This window comes from Astatotilapia calliptera, chromosome 15, assembly GCF_900246225.1.
Source record: "Astatotilapia calliptera chromosome 15, fAstCal1.2, whole genome shotgun sequence".
NCBI classification, from domain to species: Eukaryota; Metazoa; Chordata; class Actinopteri; order Cichliformes; family Cichlidae; genus Astatotilapia; species Astatotilapia calliptera.
Window position 1 is genome coordinate 14,346,903 of NC_039316.1, and position 19,044 is coordinate 14,365,946.

Here is a 19,044-nt window from a genome sequence, read left to right on the forward strand (position 1 = left end):
CAACTACTTTCTCGCCTGAAAATATTTTAAAAGTTTATTTTGTGACCCAGAAAGATTAGTATGAGTAATTTTAAAACTTAATAGCGGCCGCCATTGTTGGAAACTGGAGTTTGGCTGGGCCGCGCTATGAATTCTGGGATATGGTAGTAATTTGGACAGCCTTCGGCGCGTCGCTGTGACGTAATCGGTCTACAAATGCGGCCTCAGGAGGATGCAGCCCATGAATTTGGACATGTCCAGAGTATAATCGCAGCCTTTGCGGTTAGAAAATTGCACTTGATCATGTCGCGATATTATCGCAAATGCGATATATCGTTCAGCCCTACTAGATATATTTGCAGACCAGTGACATCCTTCCCATCCTGGCCCTTGCAATACCACTTCTAAACTGCAGCAGCCTCCTTCACCTAATGATCCACACGGCAAAACCGGATAAGAAACATAAAAGCACAATCCTTAAAGGCGCTTTAAAACTGCATTACTTTAATGACCACCAGGGGGCAACTCGTGTGACGCGAAATAGCTTCTTCCTCAGGTTCCTTGCTCTGTGACATCAGTAAACACTTAGCAATAAAGCATTAAAATGAGCACAGCTGCAATTTGGCTGTTTACAACTTTATACAACTCTTCTCATACAGCTATGAATTATTTACATTATAATATACAGAAAGTGTTTTTCAGTGTTTGTTGTCCGCATACTCTGGCCAATGAAATGTTATTTGTAACTCAGTGAGCCAGCACACAATTAATGAGCCAGTCAGTCAGCTAGTGAGTCAGTCTGGTGCCTGGAACCCGAGCCAGCAGAACTATCTATAGTTTTTGGAAGTGGGAGGGTGAGAGAAAGAGGGAAAGAGACTATCATTTTACTTTGTCGCTGTCTCTTTCTATCTCTCTCTCTCCCCCTCTCCCTTGGTTCGTTAGGCTACACTTTGTAGGGTGGAAGAGGGTTTTTGTAGTCAGGATTGGTGCATGTGTGTGTGCAAAACGGAGAGGAAACTAAAATGTGTATGTGAGTGAATGTGTCATTCAAAGTGCGAATGGGACTGGGAAGAGAAAGCAGAGAAGCAGGTGTGAATGTGTATATGAGGAGGCAAACAATGGCCTTAACTCGCCTCTGTCTTCTCTTCTTCTTCCTGCCTTTTGCCACACTGGGACAACGCTACCAAACTCATCAAAAACTTCAACAACAATCGCAACAACTTCATCTTGGGAACCATGGTAGCTTCAGTCCAACCTGCCACTTGAGTCAAGACGGAGAGCTGCTGTGTGATCAGTGTCGGCCTGGCTACACAGGACCACGATGCGACAGGTAACACACAGTCAAAGCGCTTAGAAACGGTGAAAGGTCTGACACAACTCTGCCTGAACTATGTGCCTAATTTTCACCTTAGCCCAGCTAAGTTCATTATTATTTAATTAAATGACACTGTCAGAAACACACATCTATTAGTGTAATGCATTCAAACCAGCAAAGTATGTTTCATGACCAAATAGTGGCACTATTAGATGTATCCAACTCTAAGTACTAGAAAGTAAACCAGACTTATAGTCAGTTGTTAATTTTGTTTTTTAATGAAAATGGAGAAACTACTGCTCATTAACTGTTTCTTGAGTACTCTGTCTCATTGTCCATCTATTTTATTAGCTGAGTGACATTCTTGTTCCATTAGCTATGGGCTCACCAGTGCAAAACTAATGAGAAAAATATTTCTCTCTGGATGTGAGGCTTGTTGAAACTTCAGGCTATACTGTCATGTTATGACATGCACCGAGTAAATATAGACGTTTCACCACCCAGGCTGACTCAAATACAGTACATTTGGTTTGTATTAAAATAAAACTGCTCATAGTTAAAATTCTAAAGTTCTAATGTGCTGTAAGAGTACTCTTCATTATGTTTGTTTTTCATATAAATATATGTGAAAAAGCATTTAATAAACTTCAGACAAAGCCTTGTTCTTGCTTTTTGCTAGATGGAAGGGGCCTACCGGATGTTTGATGTGCTGATCTGATTCATGTTTTGTTTTTGTAAGCTTTTATGAGCTTCTTTAGTGACAAGTTTTTGGAAGTATTTTTTCTTCTTCTTTTTTACACCACAGCCTGGCAACCCAGAAGCTGTTTTCTGTTGTATAAATTTATAAATCTTTAATAAACTCAGTTGTTTGCACTGTCGTCACATAGCAAAAGAACATCATTAATCATAAAAAGTGTTTGCCCTGGGCATGTGCTGATTTCTTACATTCTTAAAAATTGGTGTCTAAAGCTCAAAATGTGTTCGTAGTAATCATGTTCTATAATCAAACTAGTGCACTTCTCAAACACATTCATTCATCTTCTTTTATTAGATAACCTATGGCAAATTTAGAATTGCCAATTACCCTTACTCATGCATGTGTTTAGTCTGTGGGAGGAAGCCAGAGATGGGTGCCCAGGGAGAACCCATGCAAGCATTAGGAGAATATGCAAACACCACACTGAAGGTCCACAGTAGGCAGCTTGATTCAAACATAGGACCTTCTTGCTGTGAGGCATCAGTGCTAACTACTGTACTACTGAACTGCTCTTCAAATCTCATAGTTCTATCTTGTAAAGCAAATGATTCAGTCTTGGGCCTGAAACATTCTTAACCTCTTATTCTCGAACTTTAAATGGGTAATAGGCCAGTTCACTGGCTTGGAGGCAGTTTTGGAAGGGAAGCAGGCAAATGGGTCACTTTTTAGAAGTAAAATTGGTGCTGTAGGAGGAACTGAACACCAGGTTCAGGCACCCGACATTCATCAGACCCAAGAGGTTGGTATAGACAGAAGGACAGACCGTGTGTAACAATGCCCCTGCTTAACCAGCTAGCCCTAATGGCACTGGAAGGTTGGGCCCATCCTTGGAAACAAAAGCCATGAGTGCCATGAGAGTGTGCACATCTTGGTAACAGTAGCAAATATTCAGTTAACAAATTTAAAGGTCGAATCTTGGCTGCTCGTTTGAGGGGAACGTATCAACCATGATGTAAACCACTGAGTTTCTGGTGTTTGCCATTGAAGTCAACTGACCACTGTCTCTAATGCCGCATAGATTAGTGTTTACATTTTCAGCTTTTACAGCTTTTACAGATATGCAAGGATATGTTCATATGTTTTTCTTAATGAGAGTAACAGATTAATAAAACAACTTAATATTGGCATATTTACACTGTTATTTATAAACAGTCTCAGTCTCAAACATTTGGGCTAATATGATGACAAATTCTGCAGTTGCAGTTACCCGAGCTTTTCTATTTGTTGCTGCTGGAGGATGCGGCGCCTCAGTTCGCTGTCCTGAATAGTATGCATGCCATGCATTCCACATCAGAATCTCTCTGTCTGCCTTTGAGTCTTTTTATAAACCTCATTTGCCACTGGAAAGTAAACTGACTCATTGCCAGCTCTTTCTGTCATAGAGTAGCATCTGCACCACATTGCTTTCCAGCCACTGTGCAATATGGCCTCGTGCTGGAACGTGGCCCAACCAATACAATTTGACTCCTCCACCTTTCCAATCTACTTCTGTGTCCGTGTATTAATGAGTGACCACATGGTGCAGTCTGTGTTTTTAATTAATCCTAAAGTAGGAAAAAGCTCATAATATAGTAAACATTCCTTGTTGCTGCTTTTAATGAATTTAGAAGATGGTGTTTAATTTTGGGGAGTCTGTGTGTGCCTGTACATGTTTATCTTTTGTGCCTGTGTGCCGGTAAATTTATGGATCTGCAGCTGAATATACAGAAGGCATCTGTGTATACATTCTCCTATCCACATGCATGTGTTGTTTTGATCTCACACTGCACAGTCTCATAACGCACAGGAGCTGATGTAATGGGAAATATTTTATTACTAATGACAGCATTAAGTAGGTAATCAGCAGTTGGTGTTTCTTGTTCTATTAGTCTAATTGATACCTGCTATGCACTACCTGCCATTACACTTCATTATCTACAGTGCTTTTGTTGTTGTTTGTGGTAATTAATTGTAATGCGCCAATTTGTCTGTATTATGGGCTTTAACAAAATAAGCTGGTCTATTCCGCCCATGCTAATAGACTATCCACTCACTGCTAAGTGATTCTGCTTTTCAATTTCCTGTCCATAAACAGTCATTTAGAATATAGCTGAAAGCTCTTTATTGCAGCTGCTTAACAAATGTAGGTTAAAACACTTTGAGTCACGGGGTGCTATTTAGGGTGTGCCAGTATGTTAATGGTCTTGCAGATAAGGTCTTTCATTTGTCATGTTAGGTGCTTGCTGCCAACTAGCTGATATGATGGATATAATGTACTTTAATCGATCACCCTCTCATCTAGAATGCAGAGGGATTAAAGTGAGGGTTATTGTTAATGTTGTCGTAATACTACTTATTGATGTTAATGTTAAGAGATGTGCAAATGTAATCATATGTCAAGCTTCGCTGTACGTGTGAGTAAAAGTAGAAACTGTAACACGGAGGCTGCTGGAGGCTCCAAAGTAACATTCAAAAATAGAAATGAAGACTCCAGGAATTAAGTATCTGTTACTTAATTGACGCATTTTAATTGACGTATTTAAATACCTTGTCTCTATGCCGGTTTATGGAGTTTGTCTCAGCTACTCCTCACATGACTGCAGGTGACTAAATGAGTAAATGAGTGGAATAGTCAGTTCACATGGGATTGTTGCTAGTAGTATTAAAATGAGTGTTGGCAGAGCATTAGTTCAGCATTACTAGATAGCAGCAGATTAATTGGTGCTTTGGTTTTAATGAAACTTTTCAGTGCAAAGTTCAGACAATTACTGTATATTGGATTTGATTGACAGTGGCCTGTTAGCAGCAGCAGCACCATCGCAATTATCATCAAACTTGAAACAGCCCTCTTCAACCCGGGGATGACACCACAAAGAAATGCGTTTAATCAGAAGCTTTTTGTGAACTACGAAAAGTACTCTGACAACGTTTTATGGCTTACTTTGTACTTCATTGAACGTTATAGTAAAAAGCTGATTCCAAAAATGATTTCCAGGTGCTGTTAAAGCACTATAGTTTTTCACATAGCTAATTGTTAATTCAGGATTGAGGATTTCAGCTTGTTCTTTTATGAGGAAATTAGTCTAAACTGGTTGATGGTGTGAATTTGAGCATTGTTTTAGTGTCGTTCTGTTTTAGCCTGTGTTGGAATGATTAAAAAAAAGCCTTTAACAGTTTTATTGACAGTGGAGACGAACATAATTAATGATTATATTAAGAAGAAACTGAGCATTTATTCCCCTGTTGTCGACTCTCCATTCATCACTCTGAGAATACAACGCGACTGTTACGATCCAAGCCCATCTGCCCTTCTCTATCTCTCTTTACAAGTTATGCCATACATTTCCTCCACACTCTGATGATTTTGACCAGGTGTTTAACCCCTCCAAAAATATCAACTTCAATCACGCTAGACTAGCCACTATAAATACCTTCACTTCCTCTTGAGGCCCAAGTAACTACACGTATGCATGACTAGAATAGAAGCCCTAACATCGGAATTCATCTCGCATATAAGACTAAATACAAACAGCTCATCTCAACTCAAGAAATAAAAATGCTGCCAGTAAAACTGGGAAGATGTGCAGACATGCTTCAGAAACATACATGTGCACATACACACACACACTCGGAGTGGGAAGGAAAGCTAATAAACCAGTTCTATTGAGTACCAAGGAGGGTCAGTGGTAATAATGGCTGGCTGCTCTTGACTCTTTCCCTCACTCTGTCCTTTCCTACCCTCCACCCCCACCCACACCCCCTCTCTAAATTCAATTCTCTTTTCAATGTGAAGACCTTTCCCCTCTCTCCATCTCCCTCTCTTCTCTCATCTGATCGCTCTCCCTCCTCCCTTTCACTTTTCTCTGTCCCTCTTCCTCTCCTCTTTCATCTCAATTCCCTTTTCAGCCTGTAGAGCCTGAGCTCAGCTTTGGCCAGCCTTATTTGGTTTCAGCAGCTCGTGTGACAGCGCCGCTTTCTCAGGTTAATATATTTCCCAGGCCTTGGCCATCTTCCTTTTTATTAATCGAATGAAGTTATTGAAAAAGCAAAATATTGAAATCCTGAACTGGTTTGACAGTTAACACATTTACTTGTTCTTGATCAAGAGTCCTAACGACCCTTTGGAATGTTTGTATCCATGAATGATGCTTAAAAAAAATAAAGAATCCATCACAAAAACATCACTTGGTTTTTAAGACCACCTGTCATAAAAACAAAACAACACAAACTAAACATTTGCTGAACTGAACTGATGTTTTTATACCAAAATTTGAGCACAAATTTGAAAAATAAATCAAGAATAATGTTTCCACAATGCAAGTTAAAAACTATAATTTAGCATCTTAATCAAAAAATAAAGTGCTTTAATTCTTTCCCCACTTTTTTTTTTTTGTAAAATATCAAATTTGAAAATTCACGGATAATAATAATTAGGATTTAATATATCATTTTGATTAAAGACCTTAAAGAGCGCACCCTGGTGGATTCACCAATGCGGAAGCATAAAAAATGATTTATTGTTAATTTAGGACAGCTGTGGCATAAACCTTACTATGGCTGGTGGACGAAAAAAATAGGTTAAAATAGGTTATATGTTGTTTATGATTTTGGTTTTTAACGTTACAAATACATTTGAAATGAACATTGCAGGGTTTTTTTTCGTAGTCTGACTTTTTGTTTCCAGTTTATAAATGTAGTTCAGACAGCAATGCTTTTATTTGAGTAATAGCTGGGCAGCCTGCAGTAAACATCCTGAAGTTCACTGCCTAAAGCCATTAAATCTCCATTTTAAAAAAAATGTCTTCAAGGGTTTACTTTTATAAACTTTAATTTCTATGCCCTTTCATTTCTGTGGGTTTGCCCTGTAGCTCTTTGGGTGTCTATATTTATGTAATGGGAGTGTACGTATATGAATAATTCAGCTGGACTGGTATCTAAGCAGTTTAACTGGTCAAACAAATTATATAACAGTGCTCATAGTTCCTGTGGACATTTGCTGATGATTTTTAGTTCTTGTGTAGATAGAGACTGGATTTTGGCTTCTGTGATAGTTTGGCGCTTTAATGAGTAATTGTGTATTCAAAGTGTTTTATAATACTGGTGCTAGAAGCTGAAGTAAACAATACTTATATTTACCTGCTTTTACCTGCTGACTCATACGCAGTAGTTGTTAGATGCGAAAGAAAGATAGAAGACAAGGTGACCCACTGTGTATTTTCTTTCAAACTTGAAAGCTGAGGGGGAAAAACATATTTTCAAGTGTTATTTGGGATATAAAAGCAGAGCAAAACTGTATTTTAAAGATATTAGTGCAATACCTGCTCCTTCAGTAACAGAGAGAGGGAGAATAACAGGATGGCATCTTGTTGGTGCAGCTCGAAAGGGTAAAGCTTGGATGTTAATCAGGGTTGAGGCATTTTAAAAGCTCCTGTATGTCGAATTTTATAGTTAGACAACTTCTGCTGCTGGTATAAGAGTTGGTATGTAGAAAATGTGACAGTTTTTACAGTCAGTTTCAGCCCAGTCATCCTCAGTGGTGCTTTTTAATGCTACCTCTAGGAGTCAGAAACTTGACAGATTACAAGTAAAAATCTGCAAAAACCTTGATGCAGAAAAATATTTGTGGGTTCACTGGCATGTCTTCTATCTGCATTGTACAAAATATTTCACCTTATTCTCTTATTATTACGTCTCCCCCAGGAAGCTGATCGGTTAAAGATGATGTGAAACTGATTTATCCATCTCTTGGTATCTCCACTGATTCTCAGATGTTCCAATGGATACTATGGTCAGCCCACTGTACCAGGGGGATCCTGCAGACTTTGTGATTGCAATGGCAACCTGGACCTTTCCATACCTGGGAGCTGCGATCCAAATACAGGCCGGTGTCTGCGGTGTCGCCAGGGTTATGGTGGCAAATCTTGTGACAGCTGCGCTGCAGGTTATTATGGAGACGCCATCATAGCAAAAGATTGCCAACGTAAGTAAGACGACAAAAATTTAAACAGAAATCAAACAACTGATATACAGTCATGGGAAAAATGAAAGCTTCTGTTGAGCTTTGTCTCTTGCTTGTTGCATGGCCCAATTTCAGACAGGCTTTAGCAGTTGTACAGATGGACTCACATCAGTATTATAGATATGTTTATTTTGTTATTAGTATCATTATTATTAATAGTAGTAGTTGTGGTGGTGGTGGTGTATACTAGTTGTAGTATTCGGTGTTAAGATATTTTTAAATTTTCTAACACGGCCAAAGCTTCATAATTTGTTTGTACTTATTTTGTGATGCAGTTCTAAATTTGGACATAAAATACAGACAGTTTCATGAATGAAATTACTCATTTGATTTTAATCATTTGTGCACCAAACATTCACTCTCTGATCTAGAGCTAATTTTGCTGGTACATCCACTCCAAGGAAGACTATTGTGAATCTTTTCATTTGTAAATAATCTTTCTCGCTTTCGAATGATAGCTTTCAAATGGTTTGAAAATGGCTTCATAACCCTTCTCAGATTTATGGGCAGCAACAGTTGCTTCTTTAAAATAATTTCTTTTCTCCTTGGCATTGTGTTAACACACACTTGAATGCTCCACACCAACAAGCTGCCAAAACCTCTGCTTTTATATCAGTGGTCACACTTGCTGATGATCAATTAATCAAATGCATTTGACTAGCTGTACTCAGCTGCTACTTACCCTCTTAAGTCCCATGGAATCAGGCAGTTCTTCTGCATTTTATCTTAGCCTTTGTTAAATAAATAATATTAATAGCTGCTAAGGATCAGATCTGATTTGATATCTAAAACCTTAGAACTGAAGGATAATGTTCTTCCTTTTTACCATGAAGGTATGTTAGTTTATATCGCTGTAGTATTTCAGTAGTTTTCAAACTTTTTGTGGCCAAGGCACACAAAAATGTCTGCACGGTGACATTTTATCAGTTGTTTTTTTGATTACACAGTCAGACGAAGGCACTTCTTCTTGTGGCATCTAACATGATATTTGGTTACCTGGTTGTTCCTGATACAGTCTCATAATTCCCACCATCCAGCAACTGCATGAATTGACCTAGTTGTCTTTGACAGAAGGCCTTAAGATGTTTTTTATTTCCTTCTGTGCATAAAGAGTATAAACATAGCATACTTAGACTTAACTTCAGACATCTAAACCCCAGCACACCATTTGTGAAGCTCTGGTCGAGAGGAAAAATAAAACCCACACGTGCATCGGGTCTGAGTGCATTTACACTGCAAGCACTATTCACACACATTGGTGTTCACTTGCAGGGGAAATTTTAGAATTTCATTATCCTGTCCGTGGACATTTGGACCATAGACCACTAACAGAGCCACAGGGATCCCTGACTTGGTGTATATATCCAGACATCAAGTAAAAATCTGATTCATCTGTTTTGGTGTAAACAGCACAAATTTAATGTTCTCAGTTCTAAATTTGTTTGCATGTTGTTCTAAATCACATACAGATCTGTTTATTTCACAATGGGACCTCACTGAAATCTGAATTCATCTCACTCTTGCGTCGCTCATATATCTCGAAGGTGCTGGAGATTACCTGCTCTGGAGTACGCGCTGGAAAACAAACCCCACAGAGGTTTTATGAGCTTTGATAGTTTGTAGTTGCTACAGTGCAGACAAATAAAAAACAGAGCAGACATTGAAACTTTGAAAAGATTTTTTTGTTTTTTGCTTTTTTAGACTGAACTAATGTTTTGTTGTCACAGCAGCTGTTGTTTGTCTAAAAGTTACATTGGTCCTCGTTTACGATGGCTATCCACTAAGGTGGCACTTCATTGTATGTTTCAAAAAAACCTCAATTTTTACCATACAAGGTTCTCATCCTTTCATTCTCTCGAGAGGCAGGTCAAAATCTTATCTAAATCATAGTTTGTATAAACATGATAAATTTGCAGCCCTCATTTTTAAAATTTCAAAATTGATCACTTTGGTGACTCCTAGTGTCAGAAAGAGACACTGCACGCCACTGCGTCACATCCCCAGCTTGACCCCTGGTAAAAGTGACATATTGACAGGACCCATCTGTCAGTAAAGAGTTTATTATCATAATGATTTTAAAGAACCTGCAATAAAAAATAACACTCAGGGCCTTAAAGATGGAAAATATAATTTGGTTTTCCTTCATTATAGAGAAAGTCAGCAGTGCAGCTTGTGGGTCTCAGCAGGGTGTCTCACTGTAGAACACAATTTCTTTATGAAACTCAGTTTTAGCTAAATGATACTTTTAAGCCTTTCTCTGAAACATTCAGTGGATTGTACGCCATCTGGAGCGCGCCTGTATGTGTGTGTGTGTGCATCAACGAGCAGCTGTGCTAGTGGGAGGTGTGATGTTGGAGCAGCCCACTGACTCCCAGCTGTGTTTAAGATTTAAAATAAACACTATACCTGTAAAAATGAGGTGGTGAGAGTGGAAGAGAAAGAAAGAGATGACAGCGAATACAGATGGCACTTGTTTGTGAAAATCTTCATTAAAACCTTTTTTTCTTTTTTTTAAAAAAAAGAAAAAAAAAGAAGACAGTGGTGTGGGTGGGTGTGGGGAGGGTGGGGTAGGGGAGACAGATCAGCAGAAAGACACTTCACAGTGAGCGATAGACAGGCGGACTGATAAACAGACAGATAAAACTGTCAGCCCAGCACAAAAGCAGGCAGACAGGCTGACAGAGGGTATTAATGTGTATTTGATAGTTCATTGTTCTGTAGTTGTTTCCCCTCTCCACCCAGCTAAATGGTTATTGATTAATCAGCCTGATCTATTGCTCTTCCACAGTGCTGATCGGCTGCTTGTGTCTGGGAGATGGAGAGTTGTTATTGATCCTGCATGAATGACAAAAGACCACCAAGAATTATTAAAACACAACAGCTCTCTCTCTTGCTCCCTCTTCTTCTGCCAGTCTACCTCTCTCTCGCTCTCTCTGTGACTGCTTCCCTCTCCCTGCTGCTCCCAGTCTTAATGAATTTTATTGAGTGGAGCAGGAGAGTTCAGGCCGAGTCCATTTGCGCACTATTAGACTGTAAAAATCCTTTACTTTTTCTTTTGATGTCAGAGTTCTCATCTTCAGCCATTTTCGCCGCAGCCTTTTTGTGTCTCCCCCCTTTAATAGTGTTTCGCTTTAATTCTGTTGGAGAATTGAAAATGGTTTGATTTTGCAAGCAAACTTGGCCACAAATCAATTTGTCTGAGGAATAAATTTCAAGAGAACTCCTCTGACCATTTCTCACATGGGGGGGGGATTCATTTGAAAGTTGTAGAAAAGATATGTCAATTGCTCCGTCGCACATTTGTCCATGGGAACAATGTGAGTATGTGGTAATTCAATGGCGTAATTACGCTTCCTGTGTATCTGACACTTAATGAATGTTCCATAGATGTTTCTAACAGTTGGTCAATAAACTCTTGAGGGATCTTTGGGAAAACTCACAACTCTAATTTTATCACTCCTAACGGACTATTGAGTGCAGAGGCCCAGGCACTTTTCAAGGGACTGATGGGACCAGAGAAATACTGCAGGAAAATAAAATCCTCAAACAAGTAAGAAGTCTGGACTGACTATGTTTTAGCCAGTTATTTTTTTACATGTACATTAATAGTGCCCCACCATGTATAAGATTCAGACTTCCCTGCCTTATGCTTACTTGACTTCTGGAGATTGCCTGTGGAGACTACTGTACCTGCAAATAATTTCTTTCAAGGGGTTTGTGGCTTGAATTTCTCCAGTTAGACTCCCATCTTGAGCTCTAGATGTGAAAAGGAAATGAGAAACACTTTTCTTTTCTTTTCTTTTCTTTGAGTCAGTCAAACAGCTTAACCCCGGATGCCACCGCTTCATGTGCTCAGTAGTCAGTAGAAGTCCCTTTAAAATAGTGCTTGCTGCACTATACCATGAAAAGAAAATGTGGCTTTGGTGGAAAACAGGATGTGCACTCAGTGGAAATCATCTAGATAAAGACTTGTAGAAATTAGAGATGGCACAATACCACTTTTTTATGTCCGATACCGATATCATAAATTTGGATATCTGCCGATACCAATATGAATCCGATATAGTGTTTTTTAATCAATAAAACTGTTTTTTAAATATCTTGCTGCATTTTGTATAAGTTCATACTCAAGTTTAAATAAACAACAACACTAAAGCTATTGTGTTATACCTGTATGTAAAATAAAAATACACTGCACCCAAAATATTTCATAGTTCAGCAATACTGATCAATCTAATAAACTTAAACCTACTCCATCCTTCCTATTCTGGAGTACTTAGCAGGAATATTAAGCAGCCTAACTAATAGGGTTGCAAACTCCCTGCAAAAAAAAAAAATAGGGAACCACCCCCCCCACTTCATGATGCTTAATCAATGTAATCAACTTTAATTTGATGCAGTGTAAAAAAATGCACACAAATAAATTATTTTTCAAGAATAATTAAATAGATTCAACATCTTTCTTCAACAGAACTGTAGACTGCACAGATGGTATCTTCCCAAAGGAAAAAGTACTATAGCTTACTAGAGTATATTAGACTTAACAGTTACTATATACTGTAATGGACTTCTATACATTTAAATCAGATTAAAACTTTGGGTGTAAGATTCAGATAATTATTTATTAAAAGCTGGACATTTTAAATGAGAATAAGAAAGAAAAGTATGTCTTTGTGCCCCCTTTTCCCTGTTCATGCCCTATCGGCCCCCCTGGCTAAACTTTGCTAGATCCGCCCCTGCACAGTTACCAGCCGTCAGCTACTTAGAAAAGGATCCTGGTGTAGAAAGTAAATAAATTCTAACAACAGCTTATCAAGGTTAAACGTGCTGCTGTTGTTCAGCTGCTGGTTTCCTCTTTCTGGTGCAAAGTGGGCCAAAAACAAAGAAGAGATATGGACTCGCGACAGAAAAGCCGATCAGCTGATCATTAATCAGTTTCATGATTGAAGTAGCAACAGGAGAGGGAGAGAGAAGAGGCAGTCGCTCCATATATTGGTTATTAAGCTTAACGCGGGAATGCTTTACAAACATTCAGAGATGAACTTACACACTTGCTTTACTTCTCTCTGGGATAACTTCCTCGGAGATGAAATGCTGGTTTAGTAGCAGGCTACAAATACACACAGCCGCTCTATCACGTGAGCACACTGCTCTGACGTGCTATGGTTATGAGCCGAGTTACGCTATGTCGCAAGTTTTGTGAGGTGCTTTTTTTGATATTTAAGGGATCGGATTACATTTTTTATTTCTCTCCGATATCCGATCCAGTAATTTATGTCAGTATCGGACCGATACGTAATATCGGATCGGTCCATCTCTAGTAGAAATGTCAGGCAGATAATCATCTAAACCAAATGCCTGGTATAGCTCTGATGCAGGGAGATCCGATGTCAAAAATCTCAAAAAACTTGAGATTGTAACCCTGAAATACATATTACATGTAGTAGTGCAGATAAAACTGGTTGAATTTGGGACCAATCGGATGCCTCATTGATGGAATTGCATCATCTTTTACACAGCAGTTCATATAAAACATGCATTCATAGCATTTAGGCTCTCTAATTCCCATTTTTATTTACATGTTTATCATTTTAAAATTATTATGTAGCACACATGCAAGCAAAACCCTTTGGAGTGATGTGCATTTATGGATAAATGCAATTTTTTTATAGTTGCATTATTGAATAAACACTGTGTTCACTAATATCATTATTCTAATGATAAATGGCAAAGCTAATTAAGGACAGAAGTTATCAAACTAGGATTGGTGATAATCATTAGTTATTTTGAGTCATAAAAATCTCAGTACTGTGGCCATGCCTCGATCATGGAGTTACAGACCCCTGGGCACAGATGTTTGATGGGCTTTTGACAGCTTGTTTTAAGGATCAGGCTTGTTTCTCTTTTCTTCAGTAATCAGACATATCATACAGGACTGTGTGCAAACATGTACATAAAATAGTTTGAAATGAGTACACATACACACATACCTGCTCTTTTCCTCACTTTCTCTCTCTCTATGTCTGATTTCCTCAGCACCTCTTGACAGTACCACAATGCTGCTTCTACATCAGAGTTGAAGTAATAATGAAGTAGAGCCCAGCACGCTTTTATCAGGAAAAGCACTGGGATGTGTTTGCTTAGAAAAGGAATAAGCATTGATTCTATGTCAAAATCCAAAATTAAGTATATAAAATAATAATACAGGTAAAACAGAAATATTTTTTGGATACTTCCTTCTTCGGTTGTGAGGGCAGCCTGGTTTTGAGTCAAACCTTTAGGTCATAGATTTATGGTGATTGTGAGTAGCTAACCCTTAGCTGCTAACCTAAAGCTAACCTTTAGTCATGTTATCACACCAAGCATTTCAAGAACTTTAAAGTCAAGGGCAATGTTTTCTTCCTGAATTTTTAAATTTCCTCCTTTTTCTTGTCATGGCTGTTTCATTAATTTTTCTTCCGCTCCTGTGTGTCCCCGCACCCTGTGCTCGCTGCTCTTGTCTTCCCTGCTCCTTCCTGGAGAAAAATAACAAAGAAGCAACTTGTCAGGACACTCAACTACCACGGGCATGCACTCACTGGACTTGATACTAATAACACTAATGTGGCATCTCACGCAATGATCCCACAACAAGGAGCGCTCAGCCACCGTCTAAAGAAGCTCCCCAACGACGCTTCATTAGCTGCAGGTGTGTGAGTCATCATCTGCTTCAGGTGTGGCCATCCTCTAGATAGGACACGCCCACCAGGCCTACCTGAAACCCAGTACTCAGCCACACTCACAGACACACCCACTTGCCTATGCATACCAGGACAGGGAATCACAAGAACAGCAGCAGTGCTGCTTGGTCTCATTTTCCTCATGAATAGACACCCCAACTGAGTCCCTGGACACATACCCAGTATGCACATTGGAGGCTGTGGTAATTCATTAAAAGATGATGTAAAAGGACAACATGTGATGCTTAGTAAGTTCAAAAACAAGGCCAGAGTAAAGGAATTGTTGGAGATGGCTAACAACGTCTACTATTACAAGTTATATAGGGCATGGTGTCCATGGTAAAAATTACAGGGGATATTCCTGATTTTTTTCATAGTACCAAACACTGGCATTTCTTTGGGGAAGAATGCGCTTTTACACTGGCACTTTGGATGCCAGATGCACAGTAACTACTCCTCCAGTTGGTTAATCTGACAGATTGACGATTGCTGAGTAACAAAACAAATTTAGTCTAAGAAACATTTACTTTTCCAACAGTGAAAAGAGGGGAAAAAATGAAGTAGTGATTTATCCCACAACAAGGTCCACATAGTAACAACAGACAGAACAGTCCAGATGGTTCCCCAAGGGTGAAGCTGGGGAGGTGAGACAGAGTACGAGAGAGTGTGAAACAGAGGCAGGTGTATGTGTGCATGTTTTCTCGCATGTTTAATCAGCCGTGTGTGTATTTACATCTGCATGTATGTGGCTGAGCAGGTGTGCATGTGCATGGCTTTCTGCAATGTCCGTTATGTATCGTATGAATGTTTCTGCATATCTGTGTGTATTTCTCCATCTCCCTATCTCTTTGTGGGGGCATCTGTTGTGAACCCCTGCCTCTCACCTCAATTTCCCATCCCACAGTCATGTCTGTCCTTCTTCCTCTTTTATATCTAAGAGGACAGCATGACAGAAGGCAACACAAACTACAAATACCCACTGGTGTTTGTCCAATGTGATGTGTGCTGTTAATTGCAAGGTGTGTTTACAGATGGATGTGGTTATGTGTGTTTTTAAGCATATACGCATTTCCTTCTGACAGCCCATCTACCTGATACAAGCTGTGATGTTCAAGCTTTTAGTTGTATGGATAAGTGGTTGAATGGCAGGGTTATGTGTGTCTTTATTTACTTTATTTATTTGAGTAATGATTTAAACACATTTTATTTATTTATGTATTATTATCTCACTAGGGATATCGGGACATAAATCTTAAATAAAAAATTACATTCATGCAAAGTATTAGGAGTAAGGTTCTAAAGAGTCATTTTGTGGGAACAAAATGTGCTATATCTTGAATTTCTTATGCAGTGCTGTGCAAAAGTCTTGATCAGTCCCTTATGTCTTTATATTTTTCTAGGAAAATAGGATGTAGGCACAGAGATTGAGACAAAAATACACAGAAATGCAGTATATAAGAGAAAAATAGAATGTGTACAATTCTACGTGCAATCCTTTTTTCTTTGCAATTGAGAGGTGCTCAAATAGGTGCTTGAAACATTTTTATTTTTTTTAACTGAGAATTTTGAAAAATGCAGACAACAGTTTTCAAAATTCATTCAACCCACTAGACTACAAAAAATATTTGAGCAACAGAATATTTTCTCAGAAGTGCAGTGACCAAGTGGATATCAGCAGTTAATCCTGAAAAGAAGACCTTAAGCAGTACCTCTTATCCGACCCACCATAGTGTTAGATAAACGCACTCAGAACATGTGTTATTGTTAAATATGCTTGTTCTCAGTCTCTCCTGTCTTTTCCTTTCCTGCAGCGTGTCAGTGCCATACTAATGGTTCTGTTTCTGAGGTCTGCAACCAGGAGACTGGAGAGTGCCACTGTAAGGAAAATGTGCTTGGACAGAAGTGTGACAAGTGCAGGGTAAGTGTAAAGTTTTCTCTACTGACATCCCTGGTTTGTGTTGATGGACTTGTAGACTTTAATTATTTCCAGCTCTATCTCTCTCTTTTTTTTAATCTTCTGTTTTTTCTTTCTGCAGTATTATACCGACAGAGTATTTCACATCTGTGTTTTTATTTGAATTTATCTTGCTTGTCTCATCACATATAATGTGTTTTTAACCACTGGTATACAGAGTACCGACAGGTCAAAGCTGATTAATGTGTCTGCTGCTGCACAGTAAATGAGGTATTATAAGGCAGTCGTGACCTTTAGGTGCTTATATGTCATTGTTAACCTGTTTCTGCAATTTCCCAGCACCTACACAGTTTTTACTTCTAACACAACCTAAGACCCACATGCAAAGCTTTTTCACAAGAATTGGTTTACAGTTGCATTGACAGTATTTGCAATATTTAACCTTGTGTTACCCTGTATTTCAGTTAGCCACACAACACAACAACCGTGTAATTCGTTAGTGTGTAGCCTTGACTTTTTTTAATTTTCTTTTTAACTCTACTGTTTTTATTGCCCTGCTTTCTTACTCCTCCTTGTCTATCTATCCTCCACTATCTGTATTCTGATTGGTCCAGCCTAACAGCTGGTGGGATGCTGAGCATCAGGAGTGTATGCCCTGTCGCTGCAGCCCCTACGGATCTATTTCTCAGCGCTGTGACGTCGAAGGCCGCTGCATCTGTCGCCCTGGCTTCGTGGGCCGACGCTGTGATCTCCGTCGCCTAGGTTACGAAAGGCGGGAGACACGGCGGCCCGTGGAGCGCATCTCAGTGGACTCTGCGCAGCAGAGATGGGGGGGAATAACCCGCACGGGTGGTTGTCCCAGGGGCGCATATAGGCCTAAGGCACGGGTAACACGCGCTGCATGTGGATGGCAGTGGTGTGTTTTTAGTAGCATGGATGTGCTTTCGAGATAAACTCTCTTGGTTAAACATATTGTGGTTTTGGTTTTAAAGCAGTGCACGGCAACGGAAGACAAGTTTATATATAAGGGTTTTGTGAGCATGGCTCTTCCTCTGTGTGTGTGTTTCTTTTAATTCTGAATGTAATCAGTAAAATGTCATCCCTCTGAGTAACTCGAGATGTTTGTTGGGGCTGAAAATTGGCGTTGTAAATGTCAATAGTTTTGGCAAATTATGATGTTCATGATGTTTTTTTGTTTTGTTTTTGTTGTTTTTCTAGAAGTAGACACACTAATGAAGCTATTTTTTTCTTTTAGTTGAGCTTTTTTTCTTTTTTGTTGTCTTTTTTTTGTATGATAACTTCTGAAAATACCTTTGATTAAAAAGTATTGAGTCAGGCTTTATATAATATGATAGTTTAGTTGGCATGGAGATGTCAGATAGCTTTCAGAGATCTATAGCAATTTTTAGGCGGCCTCTAAGCTGAAGACTGATAGAAAATAAAGGTGACTGATTTTGCTAATTTACAGACAAATTTTACTCTGAATAGTTCATAGTAAAATATATATATATATATATATATATATATATATATATATATATATGTATGTATGTATATATATATATATATATATATATATATATATGTATGTATGTATGTATATATATATATATATATATATATATATATATATATATATATATATATATATATATGTATATATCCATAGGTCCCTCATCCTATTCATGTAGCCCCTTCCGCCGGGGTTAAAGGTGTACTCTCAGTGGCAAGGGAACAATAAGAGAACAGCACCACCAAGGCTGGAGACGGAGCAATACTGGAAGAGCATATGGGAGAAGGATGCAACCCATAACGGCAATGCTCAGTGGCTAGAGGATCTGAGGGCTGACCACAGCGACCTCCCTGAACAGGGTCCAGTAACCATCACAGTGGCAGATATCCAAGAAAGGGTCTCCAGTATGAAGAGTTGGACAGCACCAGGGCCCGACATGGTTCACGCCTACTGGCTGAAGAAGCTGACTGCACTCCACGAGCGTCTGGCAGCACAAATGAACCAGCTGCTAGTTAACGAGAGACACCCGGAATGGCTAACCGAAGGCCGGACGGTCCTGATCCCCAAGGACCCCAAGAAGGGACCGGTCCCCTCCAACTACCGACCAATAACCTGCCTCAGTACTACATGGAAGCTCCTGTCAGGCATCATATCGGCTAAGATGAACAGGCACATGGGTCAATACATGAGCGGGACACAGAAAGGAATTGGCAAGAATACCAGAGGCGCAAAACACCAGCTACTGGTAGACAGAACAATCAGCCGAGACTGCAAGACCAGACTGACCAACCTGTGCACTGCCTGGATTGATTACAAGAAGGCCTATGACTCAATGCCCCACAGCTGGA

The 19,044-nt window shown here is 39.3% G+C and overlaps 1 protein-coding gene across 6 annotated transcripts in view; it reads left to right on the forward strand.

Moving 5' to 3' along the window:
• lama2 (laminin, alpha 2) overlaps nt 1-19,044 on the forward strand; it is a 231,551-nt gene that overhangs the window by 119,289 nt on the left and 93,218 nt on the right. For 4 of the 6 annotated variants that reach the window (XM_026194237.1, XM_026194239.1, XM_026194238.1 and 1 more), the window contains exons 20-22: nt 1,223-1,309; nt 7,799-8,010; nt 16,580-16,686. In XM_026194237.1, the coding sequence (XP_026050022.1) occupies nt 1,223-1,309; nt 7,799-8,010; nt 16,580-16,686 (406 nt within the window). Of the gene's footprint in view, nt 1-1,222; nt 1,310-7,798; nt 8,011-16,579; nt 16,687-17,297; nt 17,571-19,044 lie in introns of all 6 variants that reach the window. The other 2 variants (XM_026194235.1, XM_026194236.1) reach the window with 2 other exon arrangements.